General features: G+C 37.8%; 1 protein-coding gene across 7 annotated transcripts in view; it reads right to left on the bottom strand.

Annotated features, from left to right (window-relative positions):
• The window catches only part of LOC131427125 (solute carrier organic anion transporter family member 74D), a 52,152-nt gene that overhangs the window by 17,847 nt on the left and 20,077 nt on the right, over positions 1-14,228 (bottom strand). For 2 of the 7 annotated variants that reach the window (XM_058590052.1, XM_058590051.1), the window contains exon 2: positions 6,101-6,883. In XM_058590052.1, coding sequence (XP_058446035.1) covers positions 6,101-6,287 — 187 coding nt within the window. In that variant the 5' untranslated portion in view covers positions 6,288-6,883. Of the gene's footprint in view, positions 1-6,100; positions 6,884-6,945; positions 7,145-11,946; positions 11,964-12,019; positions 12,037-14,228 lie in introns of those variants that run through there. The other 5 variants (XM_058590055.1, XM_058590054.1, XM_058590053.1 and 2 more) reach the window with 5 other exon arrangements.

Genomic DNA, 14,228 nt, shown 5'->3' with positions numbered 1-14,228 from the left:
AGATGAAGCGTGGACACGCAAAATCAGCAAAATAAAACAATTTATCGTAAAATTTTCGGTTTTCCTTGCAAATTTTTCATAGCAAGGCCAGATCTACTCTCTATTAATTGAAGTTCACAGAAGTGTTCGCTCACAATCACGCGCCAGTGGTCACTTGGGTGTATTTAGACGAGAGCGCGTGTGAGCGATTCATGCGAAGAGAATGTGTTTCACTCGCGCCAGCTGCTTTAACCACAAGCACACACTCAAATGCTGTCTATTCGACACTGAGAAGAAGTGCGCTTTCCTCTTTGTGCGGTGCTTCGTTTTTTTCATCCTCGGTGTGGCAGAAATCTGACTCTAGCGTTTATCACTGTGGTGAAATGCCATCTCTGCACTTCAATCATCTGTTTATAATCTTTTTACTCACGACGTGACGAGTTTCTTAGAATTAATGACAAATTAACAATCAATTAGTTGGAACTGAGCTGAACAATGAACCAAAAAATGATGCTTGGGAGTAGCTAATCATTATCACTGTGTACACCCACTCACTTAAAACTTTCCATTAAATGGTCAATAACGACGCTGGTCTTGACTAGAGGCTCTGCTACTGCGGAAGGAAATAAATGTTAGTTCGATACTCGTTGTTTCTGAGACCGCGGGTACCACTGCATCTTCGCCAGTATCACGGGAGAGGAATTGTGTTAGTAGAAATGGGAAAAATCTAGGATATGGCTTGGTAAACAACGCGATCTCAAAAGAGAGAACGGTGCACGAAATAAACTTTCGCAATTCGTAAAACTCCAGGCAGTCGGCTGTCTAGAGATGTACCACATCGTATGTGAGGTAATTTTTCCTCTATTTATCGTAAAGACAAAAGTGGAAAGGGGAATTAACTATTCATAATATATCGATCGATTGATTAAAGAAAAATGAACGTAAAGCGCGAAGATAAACTATATTGAATCCCGCTTTCGACTCAATATTATCAAATAAGTTTATCAGGGGTCCCGGTCACCTAAAAAATACATTGGACTTTATTGTAATTTAAAATTTATAATTTATGAAGTGTGACACGTTACCTAACTAAAGATCTACTATCGGTTATAGATAAAAAATCAAGGTAAATATTTGTAATTGTAGTTGTTATTTGCATGAAAGGATAGCTTAGCGGTAAAGAACGACCCAATTTAAAATATTGACAAAATCTGGTAATTGAAATTAGGGAAAACGAAACTTCTTTAGTTGTGGCCTTTTACGAACAAACAGGAAACAAGAATCCAGTGATCTATTCTTGGGTAAGTTTTTTTCTGCAGGCGGATTACACACGGCCTCTAGGCCGGAGAAAGCAAATAAGGACTATCAATATTCTAGTGCACCCAAGTCCCTGACAAATGAACGATCAAATAGTTTGAGTTTATAAAAATCAACCTGAATCAAGAGTGATTTTTGCGGCGAGTTAAATCGTACATTTGCTGTCTAAACAATAACGCTGATATATGTAATGTCTTTGTTGTGTTTCCATAACAGATCGGCTGAAAAGTTCGTATCGTTTCTCTGAGAGGGCGCCACTAGAATTAAATCCATTACCATTTTCAGTTAGTACCAACCTTCAAAAGATACGTGTATAAATTTGACAGCTGTCTGATTATTAGTTAATGAGATATTGCATTTTGAGTTAAGCTACTTTTGTTATTGTGAAAAAAATGGAAAAAAAGGAATTTCGTGTGTTGATGAAACACTACTTTTTGATGAAAAAAAGTGCCACCGATACCAAGAAATGGCTTGATGAGTGTTATCCAGACTCTGCACCGGGCGAAGCAACAATTCGTAAGTGGTTTGCAAAATTTCGTTCTGGTCATATGAGCACCGAAGACGATGAACGCAGTGGACGTCCAAAAGAGGCTGTTACCGATGAAAACGTGAAAAAAATCCACAAAATGATTTTCAATGACTGTAAAGTGAAGTTGATCGAGATAGCTGACACCCTAAAGATATCAAAGGAACGTGTTGGACATATTATTCACGAATATTTGGATATGAGAAAGCTTTGTGCAAAATGGGTGCCGCGTGAGCTCACAATCGATCAAAAACAACAACGAATTGATGATCGAAAACCATGCTGAAATTGAACGAATTGGGCTTCGAATTGCTCCCTCATCCACCGTATTCTCCAGATTTGGCCCCCAGTGACTTTTTCCTGTTCTCAGACCTCAAGAGAATGCTCGCTGGTAAAAAATTTAGAAGCAATGAAGAGGTAATCGCTGAAACTGAGGCCTATTTTGAGGCAAAGGACAAATCGTACTACAAAAATGGTATCGAAAAGTTGGAAGATCACTATAATCGCTGTATCGCCTCCAGTTTTATTACAGCAGGGTAATTTTTTGGTTCATTTACTCGGTTTAGCTTGTTTTGCAAAATAAAAAAATAAAAATGAAGGGCATGTATTTGTTCACTGAATGAAGCCGTATGTTTAAATTATAAAAGAAAACAATACTCGTTAAACAGTTTCGGATGAATGTATCAGAGTATTCCTTCTATTTCAACATACTTTTACATTTCAGCATACTGAATTTGTTAGATGTAAAACAATTATTCAGTGTTAAAAAACATTCTTATAATACACTTCAACAGAGATGTCTATCTCCTCTGTGTGACGAAGAGCAAGCAAAATTTCTCCCCTCGCACTGACAACTTCAACGAGAGCTCTTTTCTTTCACATTTATACACCACTGTTGTGTAAGTGTGCACGCATCAAGAGTGCGTTTGTTTATTTCCTTTTACCTCTTCCACTGAATCGCACCAAAGTGCTAGAGCATTAGCTAATAAATTCTCTGAGGTGGATGCAGATACTTTCACAGAGGTGCACACGCCGGTGAGCACTCTGCTGTATGGTTTTCGTAGATGAAGCGTGGACACGCAAAATCAGCAAAATAAAACAATTTATCGTAAAATTTTCGGTTTTCCTTGCAAATTTTTCATAGCAAGGCCAGATCTACTCTCTATTAATTGAAGTTCACAGAAGTGTTCGCTCACAATCACGCGCCAGTGGTCACTTGGGTGTATTTAGACGAGAGCGCGTGTGAGCGATTCATGCGAAGAGAATGTGTTTCACTCGCGCCAGCTGCTTTAACCACAAGCACACACTCAAATGCTGTCTATTCGACACTGAGAAGAAGTGCGCTTTCCTCTTTGTGCGGTGCTTCGTTTTTTTCATCCTCGGTGTGGCAGAAATCTGACTCTAGCGTTTATCACTGTGGTGAAATGCCATCTCTGCACTTCAATCATCTGTTTATAATCTTTTTACTCACGACGTGACGAGTTTCTTAGAATTAATGACAAATTAACAATCAATTAGTTGGAACTGAGCTGAACAATGAACCAAAAAATGATGCTTGGGAGTAGCTAATCATTATCACTGTGTACACCCACTCACTTAAAACTTTCCATTAAATGGTCAATAACGACGCTGGTCTTGACTAGAGGCTCTGCTACTGCGGAAGGAAATAAATGTTAGTTCGATACTCGTTGTTTCTGAGACCGCGGGTACCACTGCATCTTCGCCAGTATCACGGGAGAGGAATTGTGTTAGTAGAAATGGGAAAAATCTAGGATATGGCTTGGTAAACAACGCGATCTCAAAAGAGAGAACGGTGCACGAAATAAACTTTCGCAATTCGTAAAACTCCAGGCAGTCGGCTGTCTAGAGATGTACCACATCGTATGTGAGGTAATTTTTCCTCTATTTATCGTAAAGACAAAAGTGGAAAGGGGAATTAACTATTCATAATATATCGATCGATTGATTAAAGAAAAATGAACGTAAAGCGCGAAGATAAACTATATTGAATCCCGCTTTCGACTCAATATTATCAAATAAGTTTATCAGGGGTCCCGGTCACCTAAAAAATACATTGGACTTTATTGTAATTTAAAATTTATAATTTATGAAGTGTGACACGTTACCTAACTAAAGATCTACTATCGGTTATAGATAAAAAATCAAGGTAAATATTTGTAATTGTAGTTGTTATTTGCATGAAAGGATAGCTTAGCGGTAAAGAACGACCCAATTTAAAATATTGACAAAATCTGGTAATTGAAATTAGGGAAAACGAAACTTCTTTAGTTGTGGCCTTTTACGAACAAACAGGAAACAAGAATCCAGTGATCTATTCTTGGGTAAGTTTTTTTCTGCAGGCGGATTACACACGGCCTCTAGGCCGGAGAAAGCAAATAAGGACTATCAATATTCTAGTGCACCCAAGTCCCTGACAAATGAACGATCAAATAGTTTGAGTTTATAAAAATCAACCTGAATCAAGAGTGATTTTTGCGGCGAGTTAAATCGTACATTTGCTGTCTAAACAATAACGCTGATATATGTAATGTCTTTGTTGTGTTTCCATAACAGATCGGCTGAAAAGTTCGTATCGTTTCTCTGAGAGGGCGCCACTAGAATTAAATCCATTACCATTTTCAGTTAGTACCAACCTTCAAAAGATACGTGTATAAATTTGACAGCTGTCTGATTATTAGTTAATGAGATATTGCATTTTGAGTTAAGCTACTTTTGTTATTGTGAAAAAAATGGAAAAAAAGGAATTTCGTGTGTTGATGAAACACTACTTTTTGATGAAAAAAAGTGCCACCGATACCAAGAAATGGCTTGATGAGTGTTATCCAGACTCTGCACCGGGCGAAGCAACAATTCGTAAGTGGTTTGCAAAATTTCGTTCTGGTCATATGAGCACCGAAGACGATGAACGCAGTGGACGTCCAAAAGAGGCTGTTACCGATGAAAACGTGAAAAAAATCCACAAAATGATTTTCAATGACTGTAAAGTGAAGTTGATCGAGATAGCTGACACCCTAAAGATATCAAAGGAACGTGTTGGACATATTATTCACGAATATTTGGATATGAGAAAGCTTTGTGCAAAATGGGTGCCGCGTGAGCTCACAATCGATCAAAAACAACAACGAATTGATGATCGAAAACCATGCTGAAATTGAACGAATTGGGCTTCGAATTGCTCCCTCATCCACCGTATTCTCCAGATTTGGCCCCCAGTGACTTTTTCCTGTTCTCAGACCTCAAGAGAATGCTCGCTGGTAAAAAATTTAGAAGCAATGAAGAGGTAATCGCTGAAACTGAGGCCTATTTTGAGGCAAAGGACAAATCGTACTACAAAAATGGTATCGAAAAGTTGGAAGATCACTATAATCGCTGTATCGCCTCCAGGCGCGTATACAGGGGGGTGTTTTAGGGGTTCAAACCCCCTCCGAAACTCAAAAAAGTATGATATTATGTAAACTCTTTTTTTCAAATAAGTAAAAAATAAAATGAATAATTTTCAACAAACGACTCCACAATAAAAAAATTTCAAATAATTATATAAAAAGTTCCATTTGTATGGAAATTGATCAACATGTTCTGAAACACCCCCCGAAATTTTTTTCTGGGTACGCGCCTGATCGCCTCTGATGGCAATTATGTTGAATAATAAAAACGAATGTTTGGCAAAAAAAGTGTGTTTCTGTTAAACGATACGAACTTTTCAGCCGAACTGTTATGTATAGTAACTTTGATTTAATATTACATTCAATTGAGGTAATCATGAGGTGTTATTTGCAGTGTCAGCGTCAGCAAAATGTGTGAATGTTTGCTAGGCGGAAATGCTAAAATGCGTTGTAAAAGTTCGACGTGTAAATGATTGGGTGGCTCCATAAATTTTAATCGACGGCGTGGAATGATGTTTTGTAAAATTTTCTAAGCAATTAACTTTCAACTAAAAATGCTTGGGCAGTAGCGGTCAAAATTTATAAACTCTGCAATAAACCACAAGTTGAACGTTTGTAACTACAGAAAATTTGATTGAATTTCAGCATCCAGTAATTTGAAGCAACAAAATTCTGGTATAGTCGCAGTATCAACTGTCTACATCTTGTGGTATATTAAACAGAAGATAAGATTGAACGTTTGTTTATAATTGCAGTTCTAATTACAATTCGTCCGTGCCGATAATATTGGAACGTGCGATAAATTCTCTTCGCCTTTGCCTTGAAAGTTTACAAATCACTTGAAACCGATAGGAATGGGCATTTGCCGTCTTACCTGTTGTGGAGGACGGAATTTTGAATCGCTTTTCCAGTGTCGTCAATGTGATGACGAAGTAAATGTAGGCCATGGCCTGAGTCGTTCCCAGAAATCCGTACACCATGATGAAAGATTTTGACGTTGCAAAACGCTGCAGCCATTCTGGATGCCAGGACGATAATCCGCACAGATAATTGGTCTTCATTTCGCTGATTTTGGCAAAATTCAAACGGCCCACTTATCGCCAATCGATGTTCAAACCGAGTGGTAGGGAAATTTTTCACTTGCTGATGTATCGATGTACTAGCAATTCTTCAACATACACTGTACTACTAAAGAGCCCGGAAGTCACTATCACTGGCATTGCACTGATCGTTTAGCACGAATTTTTGCGGTGTCACCGTAACTGGTTACCTGCCAAGGTTGCTCGTTTGTCAAAACACCGAGTTCGTCATTCGGTCACCTGTCCGGTAGCGCATCACACACTTGACTGACTGCAAAATCGAGAGTCTATCACTTTAGTTCGAGGGACAATATTACTATCGTCGCAATGGAAGATTATCGCTGGGACCACATTATCACAATCTTAAAAATTATCTTTCCCTATAGCCGTGTCGCCATCGTTCCGTTTGTTCTTTTTCTCATCGATAGACCGATAGTGTGCAGCACGTTGTCCGTTTCGTTCACTGTGATATTTGTTTCACACATTGATAATGGGTTGATTTGTTGTTTCACACATTGCTACCGCACAATGTCATTCACATCGGGCGTGTCGGGATTATTGATAAGTTATGGGCTCACCTGGAAATAATAAAATTTACCTATTGATACGAACTCATTTGATTTGTAGGAGAGATATATACGTGTTCAAAGCTACAATTAGGGTAACGATACCCCCATTCATCTCAGCTCCAGTAGTCGGAAGCTAAGATGCAGTATCACCATGCGTTGATTGAGAGTCGAATAATCGGCAAAATAATATGGCGGCTGAGATGACTATTGGTACAACACCCCTATATCTAGTGAGCCCTTTTGCTAGAGTTCATTGTTTTCTAATCAATTATCTAGGAAAACATATTCTAGACAGCTAGAGGAGTTCCATAAAAAATTACCAATGGTTATGATTCTGAAATTAGGAATGTGCTTTATTATTGTAAAACCCTTCTTAATCCACCTAGTAGTGTGATAATGCCTATCTCTTTCTTCGATACAGTCTCATGAAAATATTGTTTGCCATCGTATTTAATAATTTCTGACATTACTTTGGGCTCATTTTAATTGCACCAATTATATATAGTATGATTGATTCGTGTAGTTCACAAAAGCATGCTTCAGCGTTTGTGTCATAGCATCATTTTTCAAACCAAACGCTTGACATTTGCATTGCCTTTTTGTATGAGCAGAGTGATGATAATCTGAAAACACCCTTGTTAATCATCACTTCATCACTTAGTGGACTTATCATAGATCTTGAAAAATCACCATAAGGGGATCCGAAATTTCCGAATTTTTTTTTGATGCCAAAAGTCTTAGAATTGCATGAAACGTCGAAATTTAGTGTAATCTCGAAAAATTTTTTTTGGAAAAATCGACTGGGAATTTTGAGGTTTTGCTCAAGTCCCAGAAAGTCGATTTTTTCAAAAAAAAAAAATTCTTGAGATGACACTAAATCTCGACGTTTCATGCAATTCAATACCTTTAGATTTAGCTCAAATTTTGCATAGGACTTTTTAGGAGGAGCTTAAATATTGGCACCCTTATATGTATTAGAGCGATCGTGTTTGGTCGGTTACGTCACTTAGACCATTATATCTCTGGAACCAAAAGTCACAGCCTTTTGATCTTTGAACTTGATCAATGACCCAATAGTAGCTTTCAATTGAGCCTAAGCTTGTTAAAATCAGTTTAGACAGTCTGCGAGAAAATTGCGCGGTAACAAAACAGCTTGTTTTATCGGTTACGTCACTTATATCATCACAGGTCGTCATAGCATGAAGATAACACATGGATCAATAAGTCCCGAGACTAAAGAAGAGATGGCGCTCGTAGTAAACCAGTAACCACGTCTTTCTAGAGTACTAACCTTTGCTTGAAACGGGTCAAAATTTTAAGTCGATCCGATCAGAAACAGCTGAGTTATCGAGGTTTTGATAAAACATTGTTTTTTAATGGGTAGAAACACCGTGCAAGCGAAACAATGGATTGAAAAATGTTATCCGGACTCTTGTCCATCAAAAGCAACGATTTGTCGGTGGTTCGCCGAGTTTAAACGTGGTCGTACCGACACAAATGACGCGGAACGCTCGGGTAGACCTGTGGAAGCCGTTACACCGGAAAATGTGAGTGAAGTGACAAAAATTATAATGAAAGAACTTAAAGTGAAGCTCCGTGAGATTGCTGAGATGACACAGATATCATATAGAAGTGTATTTACTCTTCTTCATGAAAAATTGAGCATGAAAAAGGTTTTTTTCCAAGTGGGTGCCGCGATTGTTTTCGATGGAACAAAAACAGCAACGAGTCGATGATTCAGAAAGCAGTTTATCGCTATTTACTCGAAACAAAAAAGATTTCTTGCGTCGTTACGTGACCATGGACGAAACATGGATACATCACTACACTCCAGAGTCGAAGCGGCAGTCATCTGAGTGGCGCACAGCTGGCGAAAGCCGTCCGAAGCGTCCGAAATCGCAGCAGTCAGCTGGCAAAGTCATGGTGTCAGTTTTTTGGGATACGCATGGCGTGATTTTCATTGACTACCTCGAAAACGGTAAATCGATCAACAGTGATTATTATATTGACTTACTGGTTCGTTTGAAGGAGGAAATCGCAAAAAACGACCGCACATGCAGAGAAAAAAATCCTTTTTCATCAAGACAATGCACCCTGCCACAAGTCGATGAAAACAATGGCGAAATTTAACGAATTGGGCTTTGATCTGCTTCCCCACCCCCCATACTCGCCATATTTAGCCACCAGTGACTACTGACTCTTTGCTGATCTTAAAAAATGCTCAAGGGAAAAAGATTTGGCTCAAATGAGGAGGTCATCGCTGAAACTGAAGCTTATTTTGAAGCGAAAGATAATTTTTTTATTAAAATGGTATTGAAAAATTGGAAAAACGTTGGAACTATTGTATCACCCTAAAAGGTGATTATGTTAATGAATAAAAAAAAAATTGCAAAAAAAATGTTGTTTCCATTGTTAGTCACGGGACTTATTGATCCATGTGTTACATCTTTCAAGGACATGTGTGATGTTTTTGATTCCTGAATAAAAATCACAAAATTCGGCCAACCTGCCTCGTTTCGGCCAAATTCGGCCAACCTGCCTGTTTTCGCGAAAAGCCATTCGGCCAACCTGCCCCTTCTGCCAGCCCCGGTCTCCCCTACTTTCGTTGCGGCGTGGATCAAATGACAATAGCATCATATGTAAGTGTTTTCAATGGGCGCACTCAGAACACTTGGTCATTGGATTCATTTTGGGCTATCAATAGTGAGTTGCACATTCGGTTGCGCGGACAATGACGGTGGATGTTCCGGTAAACTTGCTTCAACCTTCGGTGAATTATATCGTGGTCGACGAGTACTCTATAACAATTTTGGAGTAACGTACAAAATCTGCTGTGATGCCAAAAAACTTGGATGCTGTGCTGGGCCGGATTTCGTTAGATCAACATGTGACTTACATGTGAGATTCAGGCATGCCCGTGCCCCTCCCGAAATCAAAAACAGATATATAATTATTTAGAAGGTCTAAGACATGTGCTGCAGGAATAACAAGACAGTAAACGTAAAGACATGTACAATAACAGTTCCAGTGGAAAAGTTTAAAGTGTCTGTTAAAAACACCCGTAAAAGGCACATCGAGAATTAGGTACATAAGCAATCTACAGTAACATTATTTTTTAATCTTTGGGCCCCTCCCGAAACGAAATCCTGGGTACGGGCCTGCCTGGATATTAGTTCTACTGCCAAAAAATCAAAACTACAAAATGCTACTTTGCCGTGGTCGACAAAAAAGTTTTGTTCGCATTAAGTACCGCATAATTTGACAAATGATCCAAAAAGGCTCGTATCGAAATAAGAGCTAAAATAGCTAAATAAATGTTTTTAATGACCTGCTGTCCGACCTTGCTGCCGCTCGTTCGGACTAGACAGAGGTGATTTCTGCGGGGTTGCTGCCAAATGACCATTATGCCAAATAACCATTATGCCAAATAGCTTTATGCCAAACGGTATTATGCCCAATGACCTTATGCCAAACGGGCCGCCCCCAAATAAAATGATGTATTTATAATCTAATTCTATTTCTCTAGAAGTTATCAAGACTTTCTAACAAACTATTAAATACATAAATTATATTACCTCTAAATTACGGAATAATAGCAAAACAAGCTATTATACCAAATTGAAGTATTATTTTGCCATTTCAATAATAAAACAATGCATAAATAAGCAATGATAGCAAAATGAACTATTACTTTGAAATAAGTTTGCTATCACTTTTTATTCGGGATGATATATCGAGACAGTTCCATTAAAGCAACAGAATCATCAACATTTTATGGAGTCTGAAAAAGTAGTTGATGCATTCAAAAGAAATGTTTTGAAGATACCTTGTTAGGAATGGAAAAAAATGTTCAGAAATTGGTTGGATCGCATGCAAATGTTTATCGGTTTTTCTGGAACAGAAATTTTGATTCTCAATCCTTTAAATTTGATTAGTATCAAACGGGGAAAAGAGATTGAAAAAATGACATGCGAACGCAACTATGAGATGAAAACTGCGATAATGTTACCGCAGAGACGGGACTCGAACCCGTAGTTAAATCCCAACCGGAGAAATTGTTTTACAAATTAAACTACCCTGCATATGAAAAAAAGCATGAAGAGGTACTTTTCTTTACGTTTCATCTTAGGCTCGTCAGTGCAGAGCAATTCAAATTGAACTGATTAGTGCAAACTTAAACAGTTCAATTTGAACCGCGAAGCAGACGTAAAGTTAATGCTTTTTGCAAAACACTTTTTCAATTGGCATCGAAGTGCCATGTCTTTTCTGATGTGCCGAAAAAGGGTTTTGCAAATAGCATTAACTTTACGTCTGTTTAGCGGTTCAAATTGAACTGTTTAAGTTTGCGCTAATCAGTTCAATTTGAATTGCTCTGCACTGACGAGTCTAAGATGAAACGTAAAGAAAAGTAAAAACGGTTATGTGCCCAAAGCACAAACCTAGGATAACCCCTAAATGATGAAGAGATAGGCCAATTGATTGGAATTGATTAGATGAGGACGAGTATATTATTTCGAGATTCAACCCAATCGAATAAAGTCAATTTGCAACCATAAGGCGTAAGGAACCAACTATTTATTTTATTTGTATTCATCTATTGATACCCGGATTTAACCTACTTGTGGTCTTTCACCGGATATGGAACCAACTATTTCTAGTGCGGTTTCATATATTATTTTATTGTGTATCTACTCATCTCGGCTGTTCCTACAATTGCCACCTTTTCCTGACAGATACTATTTAGCAACCGATAAATTAGTTCTTTTCTTAGAAGTCATCTTTCTTCCTTTTACTGTTGGTCATCGTAGGTTGAGATCAGAGTGACTTTGCGAAATTTTTACATTTCACGCCATTCAGTTTACACTTATAATCGGATCGAATATACGCAGTCCACTCAAAATCACTAATCATGCTCACTGGGGTCTTAAAAACATGCGTGGATAATTTCTGATAAATTCAACTGACGAAACCGAAGGAGACGATATGTTAGCAAACTGATTGAAGCGTCTAATTCGGATGAAAACACTTTATTAGATCACCCAGATTTTGACTACTTCTTTCAAAACTTTGACCTGCTTGGAGCACGGTGCACCACACCAGATGAACTACAATCCGAAAACATGTAACTTTCGCTAAACCGGTTACCTTTAGCACCCTTAACCGCTTCCACCAAGAGACTGCAGGCCACTGAAACTTGAAGAAAATGCTTGTGTAGTCGAGTTTTAGCGGTGGAAGGGTAGTGAGCCCACTGTGCCACAACTCTAGAACATAAAATTAAAAAACTGCTGTTCGTCATGCGTTTCAATTGGCAGTGATGAAAATATTCGTCTCAAGATCAGGAGAATCCCCTCGAACTACTAATTTGTTAGGGTTACTGTTCCCGCGCTATGACATTGTAATAAACTTCACCGTCGTTTAAACTGACGCCATTCTTTGAACGATTGACCACTAAGTTTGGTACATCACCGGCAATGGGATAGGCGAGTGTGATTCGAAATTAATTCTACTCACGATCATTTGAATTATCAATCATTCAGGATTCCAAAGAAGGACTGATTATTCGCGCTAAATCGTACGTTTGTACTCAATGGTAGGTAGTTTGATGTTCAATAGCCAATTTTAGTAAAGAAAGCACAACTGACTATTGCAATAGATGTTTTCGAATGCGCAAAGAACAGAGAGACAGTGACGTTGGTAGAAGAGGACTACAAATGGATGTAGGGAAACGGCAACCCCATTCATCTCAGTTTCAGTATTTGCTGTCTCTGTTTTATTCATTGTGTCTAAGCGAAAATAGAAAGATTAAACCAGTATTGCACAATTGTCGAACTATTTTTTCTCCGTTATTTACTTCTTGAAGCCGAAGAAAAATTATTGTATACGCACGGAGAACCCTTCGATCATAAAATTGCGATATCGCAGTTTTTGATTTTTGCGATAGTTGATTTAACTAATTTCTTTTTGATTCAACCAAAATGGTTTTTGATTTGCATATATTCAAGTAGTTGAAAAATATGTTGTTTTGAATGCTGTCAAATGCCGGAGACAGTTGAAAGCAAAACAATAATCGCAATGCAAAATCAACAACTTTTTTAGTTGAAATCTGTTCGCGTCGCTTCAAAATGTCAATGAAAACAACATCGATGGTTAAAGCGTTTGGTGAAATTGTGTTCATTCGATTTGAGAATTTTATGATAACAAGTGTTTATCTAACAGCGGTGTTGTGATAAAGTTAACCTCGTTTGAGATGAAAAAGATTTGATGACAAATTAGAAAATATTAATGAATGATCATCTCGTAATCTTTCAGGTATGCGCAAAAATTTTATGCTTCAAATTCGATCATGATTTACTTCCAGCAGACTGTTTTACTTCGAGCTGTTTGTTACGAATGATGATGTTCGTGCATTAGCAATAAAACGCTTTTTGACATGAATTTAATTTATAAAAGTAACAGGAGCGAAGGGTTTCAAACGCACAGAACGCGTTGCGATTGAATGGCACGTTTGAATTGCCGTCGCAAAATTCCAATTCCCAGCGGTTGATACACCCAAGCTCACATAAATTGACTAAAATTATCAGTGCATAACTTTAGTTCAACCCTTCAAACAGGCATCATTTTAGGTAAATTTAATAAATTCGTTAATTTACTCGCCCCTCCGGGCACTTTTGCTGATTAAAAACGTTTTTCTACATCAATCATTTCAGATCGAATCAGAAGTATTTTTTTAGAATTTAGATCTTTACTGATCTCAAAACAAACAAACAACTAAAACCGATTCATTTTTCAACTAACAGAATTTTGTTTCAATAACAACACCAGTTATTTCAACTAAAATATTTGTTGAAATTGAAAGGTATGTGTCCTCACTAGTTGACAGCATTTTTTTTCAAACAGTTGAATTAGTTGTTTCAACCATCGTTTCTGCTAATCGAAAAACAAAAATGACAGTTTAGTTAAAACAACAATCGATTAGTTGTACCAAATTTTAACCAATCGAATTCAGAAAATCAACTAATATTCTGGTTGAAATGGGATCGCGGGTGGTTCCGTGCGAAACATAAAGTATATGAAAATGGTTAAGTGCAATACTTATCTTTTATCATTGTTTTACCGCACTTGAGATGGCACCGAAAGATGCCACAGATCCTGGGCCAGGTAATTTTCGTTTATGGTTTAATCGACTACTTTCACTGAAAAACTTATTCCGCAACACAGAGCTGCCTCAGCATGGATGGAAAATATTTCTTTTTCGCGAAATGACTGTTTAGATGTCAAATTCAATTGAACCCACTGAAAATACTTTTTTCTTACTTTGTAGCTTGCGGTGATTGTCGAAACTGTAAGAAACTTA

This window comes from Malaya genurostris, chromosome 2 (genome assembly GCF_030247185.1).
Source record: "Malaya genurostris strain Urasoe2022 chromosome 2, Malgen_1.1, whole genome shotgun sequence".
NCBI classification, from domain to species: Eukaryota; Metazoa; Arthropoda; class Insecta; order Diptera; family Culicidae; genus Malaya; species Malaya genurostris.
Note: the sequence above shows the minus strand (reverse complement) of the source record. Positions and strands in the feature narration are given on the sequence as shown.